This window comes from Achroia grisella, unplaced genomic scaffold (genome assembly GCF_030625045.1).
Source record: "Achroia grisella isolate CSIRO2021 unplaced genomic scaffold, CSIRO_AGI_Agris_v1 utg971, whole genome shotgun sequence".
Classification (NCBI taxonomy): Eukaryota; Metazoa; Arthropoda; class Insecta; order Lepidoptera; family Pyralidae; genus Achroia; species Achroia grisella.
The window spans coordinates 736,258-754,799 of NW_026713077.1; the positions used below are offsets into that span (position 1 = coordinate 736,258).

At 35.4% G+C, this 18,542-nt stretch overlaps 1 protein-coding gene across 1 annotated transcript in view; it reads right to left on the reverse strand.

Annotated features, from left to right (window-relative positions):
• LOC131854250 (uncharacterized) overlaps positions 1–18,542 on the reverse strand; it is a 185,965-nt gene that overhangs the window by 133,409 nt on the left and 34,014 nt on the right. The window contains exons 2-3 of the mRNA XM_059205381.1: positions 12,655–12,847; positions 5,026–5,230 (exon numbers count right to left, since the gene is read on the reverse strand). Of these exons, the coding sequence (XP_059061364.1) occupies positions 5,026–5,230; positions 12,655–12,837 (388 nt within the window). The 5' untranslated portion in view covers positions 12,838–12,847. The remainder of the gene's footprint in view (positions 1–5,025; positions 5,231–12,654; positions 12,848–18,542) is intronic.

Consider the following 18,542-nt stretch of genomic DNA (forward strand, 5'->3'; position numbering starts at 1 on the left):
CTCTTTCCGCAGGCTATATAGCATATGTATAGGGAACGCCGTAACAATATTGATGGATCCCATATAACGATCCGTCCGTAGATAACGTTATAAAAATAGAACGCGTGTGGGCGTGGTACTTACAGTTTGTATATATATATGACGGTTTAGCACACCGCGGGTTCGATTCCTCGCACGATACAAACATTTGTATTCATGAGTGTGATTGTTTGTATCGGTCTTTGTGTTTTCTATGTATTGTTAGATTTAAGTTTCTAATGTAACAAAACGCAATGTAAGCGCATAAGTAAATGATGTAACAAAACGTAATATGCCATCTTTGTATGATTGGTTGTAATTAAAAAAAAACTGCTCTTTTGTCTGAAAGTCAACGTGTTTAAATATGTATATATTTACAAAAAGAAACATAACTATGTATACATCAGTTGTCTATTACCCGTAACACAAGCTTTGCTTAGCTTCAGACTAGATAGCTCTGTGTAATCTTTCCTAAAACATTATTGAAATACTATTATCAAAATACCACATACATATATATACAAAAAGCTGAAGTTTATTTGTACGCGCTAAGCTTTGAAACTAGCAGTTGTATTCGATAGTTTTAGTTTTCCAAATGCTACAATATTACAATTGTCGAATGCCCACCAATAGATATTAGAGAAGGAGTTACTAGAGAAAGAGATAGAAATAGAGAGAGAGACAGAGATAGAGAATAGAGAGAGACAATAGATTTTAGCACACGATAAGAATTAAAACAATTAGACAACAAATCTGTAATGTACGTTGTATCAACGTAACGCCACCGAGACCGAGATAGCTGTAGCTTTATTCATTCAAGTTAACGACCCATCCCGTTGATACAAGTTTACAATAAACAGACGTCTAATAAAAAGAAAACATTCAGCAGACACAAAAGAAACAATTCGAGACATTTTCTTTTGAAAATAAAAGAATTGTAACAGAATAAACACGACGCTGTGTCCATCATTTCGTGCGTACACAACACAAATGTAGATTAAATAGAATTGTGTTATTATTAATACAAAACTTTGCATTTTTTTACGAAAAAAATTTTGAAAAGTAAATAATAATACTATCCTTGGAAAATTCACACATCGCCAACTAGTCTCAAGCTAGAGCTTACGTTATGGGTACCAGACAACTGATATAAATACATAGATAGTTTTTTAAAATACATACATAATTAAATAGAAAACACCTAGACCGATACAAACTCATTAATACAATTGTATGTACCGTGCCGTGAAACATAACCTGCGACCATTGGAAGTAAAGCGTTGTACGCTAGACAACCGTGTCCGTAATAATAAATAATGAGTACCACGTACCTACTTGTAGTGCTGTTAATGTATATAGGCGATTGTGTAGTGGTAGTAATAAAAATTATGTCCCTAATTATATAAATTTAATTTATAAATTTATATAATACTAATGTGATAATATCAATGTTTGCTTCCAATTTATGCTTTAGTAGCTGTTCGTGCGATTTCCACCGTGTTAAATTTATTTATTTTTCGGAAAACCAAGGCTATTTACAAACATAGTTATAAACATAATTAAATGAGTACGGCCACTTATAGGTTTTCACGGATAGAAAAATAATATAGCCTATATGTTATTCTGATTAAGCTACATTATTGTAAAGTTTCTTCAAAATCCGTTCAATAGTTTTTACGTAAAAGAGTAACAAACTTCCATCTATACTCACAAACTTCCGCGTTTATAATAGTAAGATTTTCTCCATTTCAAGTACTTATTTTAACAAAAAAGTACAGTCTAGCTACAAAACATTGCGTCAAACATTTCCCGGGACTCAGGGTAGTTCCATTTGGATACAAGTCTGTGTGAGTACAGACAAAAGCGTGGGATTACTCCCCCTCCTCCCTTGTAATCCTGTGGGGGTGCGCGGCTAAACATTGTCGTTTGTGTCGGTAACGTTTGGCGACAATTTGCAGGCATCGATAATACAAAAGGCTTTACATCCACCACGGACGGGAATTAACTTATACAGAAATGTTTATTTAAAAAAAAAAACGTTGGCGTGAATATGAAAGATAAACATAAATTTTTTGTCTTTATATATTTCATTGTACTTGAATATACAGGACATTTTTTTATACCATGATGGTGGCAAACAAGCATACAGCCCATCTGATGGTAATCGGTTACCATAGCCTATTGACGCCTGAAACAAGTGATGACACGTACGCGTTGCCTACCCTTAGGAAAACCTTTGTATATTCTTCTATAGTATATGGTATAGGAAACCTTAGTATATCCTTTTTGATAAACCAGATGCTGTAGTTTCTCGAGAAAATCTCGGCAGGTAGTTCATTCCACAATGTGAGTGCACGCGGGAGGAAGCTCCTCTGAAACCGCACTGTCGGACGCCCCAGCGTGTGGAGTTTCTTGGTATAGGATCTTAGTTCTACGTATACGGATAGTATATAGTCTATACTCATATAGTACTCACCATCAATCATCAATCATCTATTCTAGACGCCTGTTTATTTTTAACATCATGTCAGCTTGTTTATCAATGCTATTCAATACTCCTGCTTTTCCATTTTGGAGGCCTAACATATCACGCCTCTTATCCTGTAATTTCACTTCCTAATCTGCACAGTACAACCAAAACACAGCTTACAAATTAAACTGCTTGGTGGTCGAGATAGATGGACAGACTTACGTTATCTACATCAATGAAATTTTATTCCCCCTTTAAACGTACGGTTTACACAACTTATAAAGTATGCTCATGAACATAATTACGTGAAACAAAGCTACCCACGCAAATGATAAACAGCATCACCCTCTGGCGTATATAATACTGGCTGTGAGCGTAGTTATAACCGTGTTAAATTAATAACATATATATTATTATTCCGATGTATAAGTTATATTATTGTAAAGTTGATTCAAATCCATTCGATTCTTTTTGCCTAATAAACATCATCCATTTATCCATACTTACTACATAAACTTCAGCGATTCTGCTATTAAGATAACACCGTACATAATATAACTATATAAAAGAGAATTAAACATAGCGCCGAATTAAGAACAATTAAACCAACGTACAGACTGGACTTCCACGTATCAACACACGTCTTGATGGCATGGCTTCTTCCATGTTAATGTGTATTTACTTAGAAAAATATTTCTTTAAAAAAGCTATCCGCTAGATTCTTTCTCTTACAACCCTCCGATCCATTCCCTTTCAGTTTAAACGTTTCCAATTTAATAGTGGAAATTACGACGACCTCAGCTGAGGTTCGAAACCTCGAACAAGCGGTGCCCTCAGACTAAAGTCGTATCCGTGAGGCAGTTGGCCATCAGCCGCTCCATAAGTCCATCCGCGGCTTTGAATGCCATCTGCACTAGCCCGCCTACCATTCGACGAGACCATTAGACGATTGCTGTAAAGGCAAGCTGCGGCCAACGGTACTAGTATAAAAATTCTTGTTCATACGTGTGTTAAGAGTCGGCGTACCGTATATAAAAAAATATGACTATTCAAAATTGCTTACATTAAGTTTATCTGAGCAAAGATTATTTCTATTTCTTAATTACAACAGCTGTGACTTAGCTGTCTCGGTGTTAATTTATCGCACACTCCACTCGCTCGGCGTTCGACACTACACGGCGCTGATCCGATGCGCACTAATTCGCACACTTTGATGTGTTAAACGCGACACTTTATCATAAAGTGCACATAGTGACAGTACGTTGAACTTGTGCGAACTTGATTATATGGACACTTTATATGCCATTAAACCAACAGACGCATTCTCAACGTCACGTTGTAATTGTATCGAACAAACTGAGTACTGAAGAAAATAAAAGCCTAGGTAATTAAATTTATAGCCTGCGTTATTCTGGTATATAATTTATATATTACTGTAGTTTTATCAAAATCCGTTGTATAGTTTTTGGGTGAGAGATTAACAAACATCCTTACATCCGTCTATCCATCCATACTCACAAACTTTCGCGTTTATTAGTAAGATGAATTCTAATTAGGCTTGTTTTTTTTTATGTTAAGCACATCCTCTAGTGATAGTGGCCTCTAAGGAGTAAACCTCTATCAATATCAAACTCAATACGTCCCTCATCTATGGAGAAGTTTAGGGGAGGTTTTAGTCCTTCCTTCCCCGCGCTTTCCTAAGCCAGTCTGATCCAACACTGTTTAAAAATCGTACGTCAGAAACCCGCACTTATATTCATAAACAGTGATTCGCAGATGAATCATTCACAAGTATGAATTGACACAAACCTTTTTGACATCGGCCAGATTTTAAACAGTATTTTCAAACCGGGGTAGTCCATTACTACGGCACGACGTGACGCAATTAGAGATTTTATATGGGCATTAACAGTTCCAGGACTTCACTGGGGTTTATAAGTCATGGTAATAAATTGCTAGGTCACGGCACGTCGCTCGAGATTATACACGGATACTAGCTGTTAAACGCGACTTGGTATGAGTTTTTTTTAAATAACAATTGTGTTATATCGGTCTGTGATATAATCTATCTTCTTGTCAAATTACAATTCGATACTCTCAGCAATTTTAGCCACGAAATAATAACAACAGTCAGACATAACTTTTCAGATTTATAATAATACGAACTCAAAATAATTTATCACCACATAGAACCTTTCGGCCTCTTATGCACGTCATATTTTTTAATGGCAAAAAAAATTAAAATAATAATGTTGTCCACAAATACAGCCTGCATTACTAAAATAAAAAATAATCAAAAATAGTATACGTTATATTCTCAGACCTACTGAATATACACACAAATTTTTAAAGGATTTGGTCCTTTCGTTCCGGAGGACAAACACGAAGGTACGAGAATTTTATCATATTAACCCTTTTTCTTTTAATCAGTAGACATATCCAACAGATTCGTACTCATGACACAATTCCATAAATCGGTTACTAAACAACTAAGCTATAAAGCACTTACAGAATATGTGCTTAGATCTCGGACTTACCAATAAAGGGTTTCCCGTCGAGCCTCTTCATCCAGTAGAACCGTTGGCTGTGCGGCTTGTTCTCCCTGTCGTACTGCTCCCACTGCTGGCGCAGGAAGGTGTAACAGACACAGCAGCAGCGCACGGTGCCCTCCTCGTCGCCTTCAGGTCGGTAGCCAGTGGGCGGGGCGTGGGCGCCCAGGAACGGGAAGTAGGGCTCCAAGCTCTGTGGACAACCGACCTAGATTTTGGACCAACTTCAATGTACTATATAAACGTATCTTTGGACGGGATCCTGGATACAGGCTAGGTCCTTTTGATTCGATTCTGAGACGTGATGTGAGAATTGTCGACGATCCCGATCTCTCTGGTACTAGGCAATTGAAATAAAAACATATTACTGATATACATAGAAACAACCAGACCTATACAAACAATCATACTTTTGAATACAAATGTTTGCACCGTGCAAAAAATCGACCACAGGACCATCGCAAGTAAGACGGTGTGCTAAACCGCTAAAACATCGAGGCCGTCATAATGTTCCAATATTGTTCACTATACAGAATTAAATCGGTATAAATTTCAATTCATCACACCATAACCCGTGGGATACAAAACAGCGACATTTCCCATAAGAAGCTATAATCACCAATCAACAAGGTACAATACGCCGATATTTCCCATATCAATTTCTCATGCTTTTTCTACGTGTTGTGAAAATAGATTAGTGCCGTTTATCAGAGCGAACATTGTTGAATTAGGTTACCAAGTTACTTTACGTACGCTGTCTTTTGTGTGGTGACCCCACTGTGACACAAAATCAGCGCTGTGGTATAACTTACAGTGGGTTGCCAAATTAATAGGGACAGTCACGAAATATTCGTTTTTTATAAAACATTGGTCTATAATTAATTAAAAACGTCACTTTAGGCTATAATTATATTTAATAATATCAGACACATATCTTATAATGAATTTAGACTATAATAATTTAATATTTGAACAACTAGAAAATATAAACAAGTATAATAAAAATGATGATGGGAAATTATTAGTATTTTGTCACATTTCCTTTTGCTTCTATCAGTGCTTGAATCCGCCTCGGCATACTTTCAATACACTGTTTAGCACTTTCTTTTATTTTGGGATTGTGAAACCATACATTTATTAATATTTCAATTAGTTTTACTTTGGTAGTTATGATTTCCTAGCAATTTCCGCCTTGGTAATTTCCCACAAGTTTTCTATGGGATTCATATCAGGAGAATTGCCAGGCCAAGGTAAAACTGGAATGTTGTGGTCTTCCAAACATTTGGTTACACTCCTCGCTTTATGACATGGAGCTGAATCGTGCATAAACACGAATTCCTCCCCATTCGGGAACCATTCCTGAAGTTGCGGCAACAGGCGAGTTTCTAATACTTGCTTGTATTGGTCCTGTCTCATGGTTCCCTGGACGATATAGAGGCGCCCAACTCCTTTTGCGCTGATGACAGACCATACCATTATTTTTACAGGGTGTTTAATTCGTTCCACTATGCAATCAGGATGAAATTTCTCGCCTGGGCGCCGCCTCACGAAGTTACTTTTGTTGGCCAGAATTTCAAAAGTTGACTCGTCTGAGAAACATACCTAAAAAAATATAGAAACTATTTATAATTTTTGTAAATACGATTTTATATAACACAAATAAAATTAACCATAGAACTGACCTTATTCCAGTCTTCAACAGTTTTCAGGCGGTGCTCACGAGCCCAAGCAAGCCTTTTCTTTTTCATCGCCTCTGTTAATCGGGGTTTCTTAACTGGACGATGACCTGTCAGGCCTTCCTCTGCCAACCTTCGCTGTACAGTTCTTTTTGAAACACGTATTCCAGATTCCTGTACTATCTGAGTTAAAAATCCAGCACTTTTCTTTCTATATACTGTTTTAAACTTGACGCGGTCATTATTTATACGTATAATTAGTAAAAATCACGGGAAATTGAAATACAGAAATATAAAAATTTCAATCGAGAAGACGGCTATAGGCTCTCTAATGCCTGGAATCCAGTGATTGGTTTAATTAAACAAAAACAAAATACGCGATCAAAAAATGTATTAAATGTACGTAAAGATACTGTGAGTACAGTTTGCCGAGATGAATATCGAGCGAGTTCCAGTAGTAGCAACAAACGAAGACGTGTGAAGGTAGACGCATATGTCTGCCCATAAAAAGATTTCATTTTCCATCTACCCGCTGCTCTTCAGTCTACCCGTGATCATGGTGGTTGAAACACTACCGAAATATCGGGAACTCAGTAAATAAATATAAAACGTGGTAAGATCCCGTGATTTTTACTAATTATACTTTTCTTTCTGTTTTGCAAGCAGATATCTCGAATTTTCCTATCGGAACGTGTTGTTGTGATACGTTTTCTGCCACATTTGCCTTTTCTTTTGGGCGAAAGTGGCTGATTTTGATCTAAATTTATTTTTATTTTATTGACGGCAGATTTCGATATCCCGGCCAGTTGTGCTATCATCCTCTGAGAGTGATTTGTGTGTAGGAGAAGGGTTTTAACCTCGGATTTTTTTCTCGGAGTCAAATCTACCCCTCGACCCATAGCCAAAGCTGAAAATATAAAAATAAATTAAAATTGTTCTAGAATCCGCTCCAAAATACTTTAATTTTAATTATAGTAAAATATTACTTACTTGCAGGTATTGATTATTTCACAAAACCACTAAAGAACTGTTTAAAAGAATAATTTATATGTTTCACTTTTACACGTGTGAACGACTGTGTGTCTCTCCCGTCATTAAAATATATTTCCAAAATAAACAAATCTCTCAGCACTTGAAATTCACTTTGAATTTGAGTTATAGAGACAAGGTGAACATAAAAACATATCAGCAAAAAACTTTTACCACTTAAAAACGTAGTCAAGACCACTTGAAGAACAAAAATTATAAAAAATGTGACTGTCCCTATTAATTTGGCAACCCACTGTAGTTAAATGCTGAGTGGGAGTCATATAAATTTTTTTTTATCGGTTGTTTCGTACCCCTTATACTCTGCTTAGTTTCGAGACTGCTTTGAAGCTGTGCGAGTTGTGTGGTTCATTACTAATTATTATGCATTAGTTTTTATGTCTTTACCAGTTCCATTTATATTCTAAAGTGTGTATTCATAGATGATTAATTAATTAGCGGGTTGTGTGTACACAATCATTGTCAATCAGCATAATAATCTAACTTAATCGATTTTTTCCGCAACCTCCGCTTAATCGATTCAGTCCTCTCACGCTCCGTTTCCATGACAAATAGCATTTTGTTATAGTAAATACGCAATTGCATAAATAACACTCGATGCAGAGGAAAAAACCACACCTATAGGTATATATCGCATAATCTGCGGATTTTGATGCATCATTGGCGATTCGGCATATTTTTTTATGTGGCTGTTGTTAGGTGCTTTAGACATGTAGCACTGCGACCTACATAGACCTATTGTGATCGCCCGTTTTTCAAAGTTCACTACCTAGACCAGTCTGGGACAAGAATTAAAAGATTTTCTTAGGAGCGATGGTTTTTATCTCCTCAGGATAGAATGTATACTTTTCAAAGAAGATATTTCGTTTATGCATGAGTGGGCACATAGGATGTATAGTGGACTTAAACTCAGACACTAAAATTCTTCGGCCACTTATGCATGTCCATTTTATATGACCGCTAGACGACCTCGGTGGTCTAGCGGTTTAGCACACCGCTTTAGGTCCGATGGTCGCGGGTTCGATTCCTCGCACGGCACAAACATTTGTATTCATGAGTATGATTGTTTGTATCGGTCTGGGTGTTTTCTATGTATAGTATGTATGTATTTACAAAAAAAAAAATCTATGTATTTGTATCAGTTATCTAGTACCCATAACACAAGCTTTAGCTAGCTTAACTTGGGACTAGATGGCGCTGTGTGAATTGTCCTGGGATTATTATTATTATATCACTATCCCTACCGCCTAGTTCAGAAACTTCATTTGAGAACAACTAGTAAGATTCTAATCCAGTACATCTTTTAAAATTTAATAGTATTGTTTAACTGACAATACTAATAATAAAGTACAGTATACAAATACAAATATACGCACAGTTCCCAGGCAGTTGCCACGGCTGCAGCCCTCAATCAAATTGTATTCAGTAAACACATATTTCGTCACATACCCAAACTGTGCATAGCGCCAACTAGCGTACCTATTGTAGTTACTGTTACTGTTACAAGACACCGTCATAGCAAGAGATTGCCATTAAATAAATAAATAAATAAATAACAATCCTGGACAATTCACACAACTCTTTCTAGTCACAAGTTAAACAGAGCTTGTGTTATGGGTACTAGACTAGACAACTGCCCATATATAGAAAAACCTAAATACTTTTTTTTAAATACTTCGTACTAATATTATAAACGCGAAAGTTTGTAACTTTCGATATCCATCCATCCGGATGGATGTTTGTTACTCTTTCACGCAATATTACTGAATAGAATAGAATAGAAAGAATAGAAAATCATTTATTCAAATAAACTTACATTGAAGCACTTTTGAATAGTCATTACATTTTTTAATCTACCGCTCGTTCTGAATGGACTTAATGAAACTTTAACACAAGCCACAACAAGTATACAAGCCCGCGTACTACCTACCTAATACATAGGTATGTACTACCTAATACATAGATAGTACATAATAAACATAGAAAACACCCAGACCACAGTTAAAAATACATAGAAAATAGCTATTAGAAATAAATTTCAATGTAAATGTGAAATATTCCGTAAGAAAAGGTCCGTGACAGACGAGAGACTTGTGTATGAAGGCGCTTCCATAAATTATGCAATTGAAGAGCGTTACTCAAAGCTATGTTTATTTCGCAACTGGATTGAAACGTTCGTATTTCTGTCGCTTGCAGACCTGATGGGTCGCACCCTAATACTGTACATATGTACACTTATACAACGTCATAATATGTCGTGTTATTTGATTAGCGTGTCGTAGATAATAGTACTGCAATTCTACATCTAATATATGAAATTCTCATGTCATAATGTTTGCAATAACACTCGTCCAAAACGGCTCGACTGATTCTTATGAAATTTTGTGTAGGTATATATTCAATATCAGTATCAGATTTAAGAATAGCACGTAAACTATTTTTCATACTCCAGAATGGGTGGTTTACCTAAAAAACTTTTATTTGTTGTACAATTTTTTTTATTTAATTATTTTATGATAGATATATTAAAAAGTACATAGATACAATCCTAAATTTTCACCCTACTGCCATCGACACCTAATTTTAATAGCCATATTAATATTTTAATATACATAGTAAAACAACATTTTCTAGTAAAACTATAAACTATACTATAAAGTCATTGTGAATCTACAACAACTAGTTAACCGACTTTACATCATTTTCCACTAGTGGTCTCTGGCCGGTGTATACTGTTAAATTAAGCCCATACGTACCTATATATGTATGTATGTATATGTCCATAAAAACCCGTACATGTTTATTAAATTTCAACATTAAAACGCGGCCAACAGATATTATAACAAAAGAATAACAAAGCATCAACCACAGAAAGAAATTCCTGCGTCGAAACGAAACGAGCGAATACATTTTGCAAATGAAAACTGGTAACTCGTACATCTGTCTGTAGTCGCATAAACACGAGCCACGGTTACGTACATAGAAACGTCAATACAGACAAAATATTCAGTTGACGACCGACAACTTCTATGCAAACATCTATTATTCAATTGGTAAGGAAAACAAATACGTCGGTCCGCGCCATCGCCGATCCGCGACAGCGCGCTCCCCTCAGTGGTAGGAATTCGTAATAAAAAATTGTTGGGTGCGAATATATTGCTGTTTAATTTACATTTATTTCATATTCTGATTTGGGAGTTTTTGTAACACAGTGGACACTGTGTTATGTATGAACTTCAGCTACAAATCGGCTGCTTACCGTTCACATTTCGCTCGGTATATATTAATACAACGTGGCAGCAGGCCTATAGCCTCATTAAATATATCTGGTTTAATATCGATGTTTTCTAGGTCCAGTCACGCCCGCGGTGGTCCAGCACATTGCCTTATTTCTGATGGTTGCGAATTCGATTCTTCACTGGGTACAAACATTAGTATTCATGAGTATGATGCCCGAAACAATGCAAAGAGCATTGTTTCGGTGTCTTTTATGTATATTATTATGTATGTACTTACAAAAATATGTATCTATTCGTATTTATTGATATCAGTTGTCCAGTACCATAATACAAGCTCTGCTTAGCTTGGTACTAGGTGACGCTACGTGAAATGTCCAGTTATTATTATTTTATTGTTGAATTAGAAAAAAAACAAGGTCGGACACAGACGTCCATTTCTGAAATCGCGTTTGCTCCCAAAAATCAATTCATGACAAAGATGTCGCTATCAAAAATCAACCACAATGATTTCCAAACGGTACAGCGTGGATTGATATGGTACAATACTAGCAATAGGTAGTTGTCATTACTCATAACCCTCTCCTCCACATTATGTGTGTTGTTCCACTCAGGTAACCCCTCCAATCGATCCCCATCCAATTGGGCCTGAGCCCAAGTTAAAACCCGCTAGTGAACTTTCGGTGGCCTCAGACTAAAGGCGTATCTATCAAGCAGGAGTTCAACCGCTCCATAAGTCTCTCCTGGACTGCCATCCGCACTCGCCGGTATTGTTCAGTGAATCTCTAAAAGCCAACGGCCGAAAAATATAATGATCTCAGACAACGACGCAACGTACAGCTAGCTTGACTTAAACAAACCTGCCTAAAAATTACGCAGTCACCACTTGTCTCGATTGTCGCGTGTCACAAGTCAAACGTTTTACGCATTTCGTCAATTGCAAACCGGTTCCAGCCGGTAGCCATGACCAAACACTGATTCTGCTTAATATGAGGACTCGCGGAAAATATTTGTGATGATTTATTAAAGACCAATTGGTTGATTTGAGTTACAATTTATTCTCGTGTTCCAAGCTGATGTAGTTTTATATTTGTATAAAATGCTTTATCAGTGCCGGGTATACCTTTGTCCATCAATATCACTCATTGATGCGCTGATCATTTACGCTGACGGCGCACCAGTGTTGGATGACATGAGAAACAGGAGGTCAGGTCACTTCGCCCATCGCTGTTTGCTCTGGAAACTATAGTGATAAATTCCTGGTGAATTTGTCACGATGAGGTAACTGCCCTGATCTCATGCTTATTTTATAATCCTCCACTGGTGCGCCGTCAGCGTATACGGTTAGCTCAGACGGGTGCACCAATCCATTATCACCCATAAAAAAAAGTACCTGGGCGTGGTGGGAAGGGGATTGCTAGTAATGTGGATTGATAAACCCATAGCTAGTAATGTACCATATTAGGTTGACCTCCACGCTGTTCCTCCCTAGAAACCACTGTGATATTTTTCTGGTAATTTTCTAAGGTGGTCTAACTGACCTGACATGAGGAACATGAGGTTCATCATATCATCCTCCACTAGTGCTCCGCCAGTGTATATCGTTAGTACAGGGGGGTTGCACTATTCCATTATTATAGAATAATAAAAAGAAATACCTGTGCGTCGGGCTTGACTCGCACAGTGTAGTGGTCTGGGAAGCCGCCGCCGCCGCACACGAAGCAGACGCGCGCGTCCTCCGGCGGGGCGGCGGCGGCGGCGGAGGGCGGCTTCTCCAGCGACGGGGACGCTGGCTTGGACGCGCCCAGAGAGTTCTTTATGTACGCCTTCGCCTTCTCCATCACCCCCGCACTGTTGGACAAACATCGCCACATTAACACGTGAAACGAAATCGTACGTACCCTCCTACCGTACTATGAGTATTTATATCGCTATGACGGGCTCATGAACTGACTTTAAGCTCATCCTCCACTGATACCCCCGGCCAGCGTATACCGGTTAGCGCAGACGAGTGCATCATTCCATATAAATTAAAACTAGTGGTCGCCCAATATTTAAAATTCGACCGTAATTCTTTTAAATTTTAAGTTTAAACATTAGTAAGGTTTAGAACTAAAGAGCAAGAAAATTGCGTGTTTTTTATTTATAGGTAAATAATATTAAAGACAAACAATATTAATTTATCCCAAATAGAAAGAGGTTATGTTTTTCTTCACGTATATGGTAGATTACGCTTAGAAGGGAGTGTCATACCATCAGATCGGTCGTATGCTTGATTACTACCATTATTGTATAATTTGCACAGTTAAAGTTTATAGCCCGATTATTGAGGAAGGCTATAGAGCATATAATACATATAAAGCCACGGCTAATAGTAGCGGAACTGCAACTAAAACTATTGTAAAAACGTAGGAAAATGTAACGCAGACGATGTTGCACGGGTCATCTAGTATACAATACAGCAATCAGGAGACACTTTTACAAAAGTGATGTATTAGTGGGGAATATATTAATAATATTTCCATTACAGCGGACAGTAGGAAAAAATAACTATCAGTATATAATTTAGATGCGATCCGATACTGTCAGATTAGGGTAATGTACGAGCCAGTCACGCAATCCGAGTGGAGCTTTATCGTGTGCTTGAATCCGTAATTGTTCAACTCACGAGATATGCCCATAACTGGTATATTTTTAAAATCTCGAGTATAAATTGATGAATGGTTTGTGAGATACACGATATCAATTATCGTAATAAAAGATATACTGAAACCTAGGAATAACCATTCGATAAATTTTAAGTTGATATTTAGACGAGTATACTTAGCAAACCGATTCGGATTTATACTAGAAGTATAAGACGATGAATTCCCAGTCAATGGTGGGCGGTGCGTTGGTAGAAATAGAAATAATCTTTATTCAAATAAATAAAGATTATTTCTATTTCAATCAACGCCACCAACTTAATATAAACACTTTGAATAGTCATAATTTTTTATTCTACTACTCAATCGAAACTAACTCGACAAGAAAACTGAGCAAGAATATTGCGTGTTGTTCATTAACATAAATGTTGTTCTAAGTAAATACAAGTTAACACGGAGGTATTCATGCATAGAAGATATTTAATCTATTTAACTATGCAATGGATTTTGGAGCAGTTTTTAATAGATAGTGATTCAAAAGGAAGATTTATATGTACACTGGTGCGAAGCCGGGGCGGGCAGTTAGTTTATATATAATAATAATAATATGATTTATTTATTTCTCCTCACAAATATGATGGCAAAAATACATGTAGTATTTTTTATAGTAAAATACTTAAATTTATTATTTTAATCATAATATAAAACACTTCATTGCACACCAACAACCACCCTTACCCCGGCTCATCCTACCCTTTACTTCTATTCTTTCAATCGGCAATCGCAATATTTTTATTGAAGTTTGTTTAACTGTATCATTAATAGTCCATACCCAATGTTTCCCCTTAGAAGTCTGCGTCAGCTGTATGTATTTAATAATTTTACATATTCATAATAATAAGCTGGTCATTGTAATTTGTAAATAATCCATTATTAATGCGTTAACAATAAAACCAGTCGGCTCAATTTAATTGATATAATAAACTTGCGGTTTAGTGGTTGTGGTTTTAAACTGATAAATTATGTATTTATAAAAAAAAATGTTAAACACACTTTTTAAAATTCACGGGTGTTAGTCATGATAATAATAAAATTTGTATTCTGGTCTAAACATTTTTATTTATTTATTTATATAACTTCAATGCACAAAATACATATGGCGAACTGAATGCATTACGGCATTTTCTATCAGTCAACCACAGGGAAAAATTGTAGGCCGTGCAAATATATTCAATAAGAAAAACAATATGTTATAAAAAGTATATACTAACAGTAAGTACGGGTAAACACATGCATGTACATATATTACAATGCAATGTATTTACAAAAAAAATACTCAGTATCAATATAGTCAAACGGGTTTTAACACCAATAATTTTATGGTAAATAAAAGTATTTACCTCTCTCCTTTATATTTACCATAAAATAATTTGTTTTAAAACTCGTTTAACTGTACTGATAATGTGTACCAAACGCCGAAACTTGAAAAGTAAGAAAACAAGATACTCTTTTGTACCTAAAACCCAATGTAAGCCTAATCACTAGTACGGGACTAGATGACGGTGATACGATACGTCCACACGTATTTATTATATATCATCATCACCTGCTACTTCCTTATCCCATTTATTTGGGGTCGGCGTAATATGTTTTTCTCTTCCATTCATCACTGTATTTATTATATTTATCCTGACTATTTTAAAAGCGGAAGTAAGCGGTACTCTTTATTTTTATGACTTCGTCCGCGGAATTTAACTTTATTTTTAGCCAAAAGTAGTCAAAGTTACTCCTTATTACATCTACTACCTGCCAAAAAAGCCCCATCAAAATCGGTCCAGTCATTTCAGAGATTAGCCGGAACAAACAGACAAACAGACAAAAATTGACAAAAAATGTTATTTTGTTGCTGTATGAGGCGTATTTCTATTCATATGCATGTAGTAAAAAACGGTTATTTCAATATTACAAACAGACACTCCAATTTTATTTATATGTATAGATGTATATATATGGGTTGCCAAATTAATAGGGACAGTCACATTTTTTATAATTTTTGTTCTTCAAGTGGTCTTGACTACGTTTTTAAGTGGTAAAAGTTTTTTGCTGATATGTTTTTATGTTCACCTTATAATAATAATAATAATAATAATAATAAATTTATTTGCAATAGATTTTGGGTACATACATATATGATGTTATACAAAAACATGGCCCTTGCAAAATCTGCTTATATCAAGCGTACAAATTTTTAGTTAATTAAATTATCAATTGTTTATATAATTATTAATTATTGTATGTAGTTATATGTCAATTTGTATATAAATCTAAATGTCATGAGGAACAATTTATTATTTTAATATTCCAAAAACTCTTTAATTGAGTAAAAACACTTGGAAACTAACCATTCATGCAGTTTTCTTTTAAATAATATTCCAGAGAGGGTTCTTATATCGTCAGGAAGCTTATTAAATATTTGTATCGCCATACAAAATGGACTCTTTTTTGTTATGGATAGTTTTATTGCAGGTACTTTTATTTTACTTGTATGGCTGTCGCGTACTGATTTATTCATCGTTGTCTGTTTTAGAGGAAAATATTCCGGTTGTTCTTTAACGAATATGCATAATTGTTTAATATATAAACATGCTAATGTAAGCAGTTTATTTTTTTTAAATAACGGGCGACAAGATTCTAGTACATCCGTACCAAAAACTGATCTTATACATTTTTTTTGTGACTTAAACACTTTATCAATAAAAGTACAGTTTCCCCATATAATTAAGCCGTATTGTATTACTGACGCCACATGTGCATGATAAGCCAATAGTGCACTCTCGGTAGAGGATATCTCACGGAGGCGCCGAAGAGCGTAAACAAACCTACTGAGTTTATCGCAAACTGACTTCACTTGTAATTTCCAACTACAGTTTTCATCAATTATTATACCAAGAAATTTTGTCGATTCTACCGTCTCTATTTTTTGGTCATTGTAACTAATATTAAAATTTAATTTATTACAATGATAAGTACCAAATTGTATGATTTTAGTTTTGTCAACATTTATTTTTAAATTATTCAATTTCATCCAGTCTATAATATTTTTAATCGTCAAATTTATTTCATGTTGCATGTCAAGTATGTTATTATTATTAATTTTATGATTACCTTTTATTACAATTGTTGTGTCATCAGCAAATAGTATTGACTCATGTTTTGTAACAAAAGGTAGGTCGTTTATATACAAGTTAAACAGTAATGGACCGAGTATAGTACCTTGCGGAACACCACAGCTGTTTAATCTGTAGTTGGATTTATATACAGTTTTCTTGGGTATAGTTTTTGAATACTTTAAAGTTTTAGTTATTTCCACACAGTTATATCTTTCTGATAAGTAATCACACAACCAATCATTAACAGTTCCTCTAAAACCATATTTATATAGTTTTTCAGCTAATGTTCTGTGATCTACGTAATCGAAAGCTTTAGTCATATCCAAAAAAAGTCCAACAACAGGAAAACCCTTATCAATACTATCAATTACAGATTTAATCAATTTAAAAGTTGCTGTTGCTGTGCTTTTATTTTTTTGGAAACCATATTGTTCTTTTCTTAAAATTTTATGTTTATTAATAAACTAGAGGGTGCGTGTGTGCGCGGGCCTCAAGAGGCCCGCGAGGCGTTGTCGCTGATTTTTTTTGTGAAGACGGTTTTCTTTTCGAATAGACTTGGTTGGCAAGTAGAGTTGTCTGTTTTGATACGAAATCATTCAGGTGACTTCCAATTGTAACAGTGTGGCAATACTTTGTGTTGTAATGTTCACAATACAAAACCTAACCTAACCTACCTTTCTGTATACTATATTAGTCTGGGGTCAAAGTTTTTAATGTAGAGATTAACCTACCTTTTTGTTTACTATATTATTCTGAGGGCATAATTTCTACTGTAAGAGTCGCAATAGAAATCCTAACCTAACGTATCTTTCAGTATACCATTTCGACCTGTGGCTTTAATTTTTATTGCAATAGGCACAATACAAAACCTCACATTACCTACCTTTCTGTATACTATATTAATTTGGGTTCACAGTTTCTAATGTAGAGATCATAATACAAAACCTAACCTAACCTACCTTTTTGTTTACTATATTATTCTGAGGCCATAATTTCTACTGTAAGAGTCGCAATACAAAACCTAACCTAAACTACCTTTTTGTATACTATATTATTCTGAGGCCATAATTTCTACTGTAAGAGTCGCAATACAAAACCTAACCTAAACTACCTTTTTGTTTACTATATTATTCTGAGGCCATAATTTCTACTGTAAGAGTCGCAATACAAAACCTAACCTAAACTACCTTTTTGTATACTATATTATTCTGAGGCCATAATTTCTACTGTAAGAGTCGCAATACAAAACCTAACCTAACCTACCTTTTTGTTTACTATATTATTCTGAGGCCATAATTTCTACTGTAAGAGTCGCAATACAAAACCTAACCTAAAGTACCTTTTTGTTTACTATATTATTCTGAGGCCATAATTTCTACTGTAAGAGTCGCAATACAAAACCTAACCTAAACTACCTTTTTGTTTACTATATTATTCTGAGGCCATAATTTCTACTGTAAGAGTCGCAATACAAAACCTAACCTAACCTACCTTTTTGTTTACTATATTATTCTGAGGCCATAATTTCTACTGTAAGAGTCGCAATACAAAACCTAACCTAAACTACCTTTTTGTTTACTATATTATTCTGAGGCCATAATTTCTACTGTAAGAGTCGCAATACAAAACCTAACCTAACCTACCTTTCTATATACCATTTCGACTTTTTATTTTTTTTTTTATTTTGGTTTAGCTACCCGGGTGACAAAACCATTTCGTCCATACATTGTC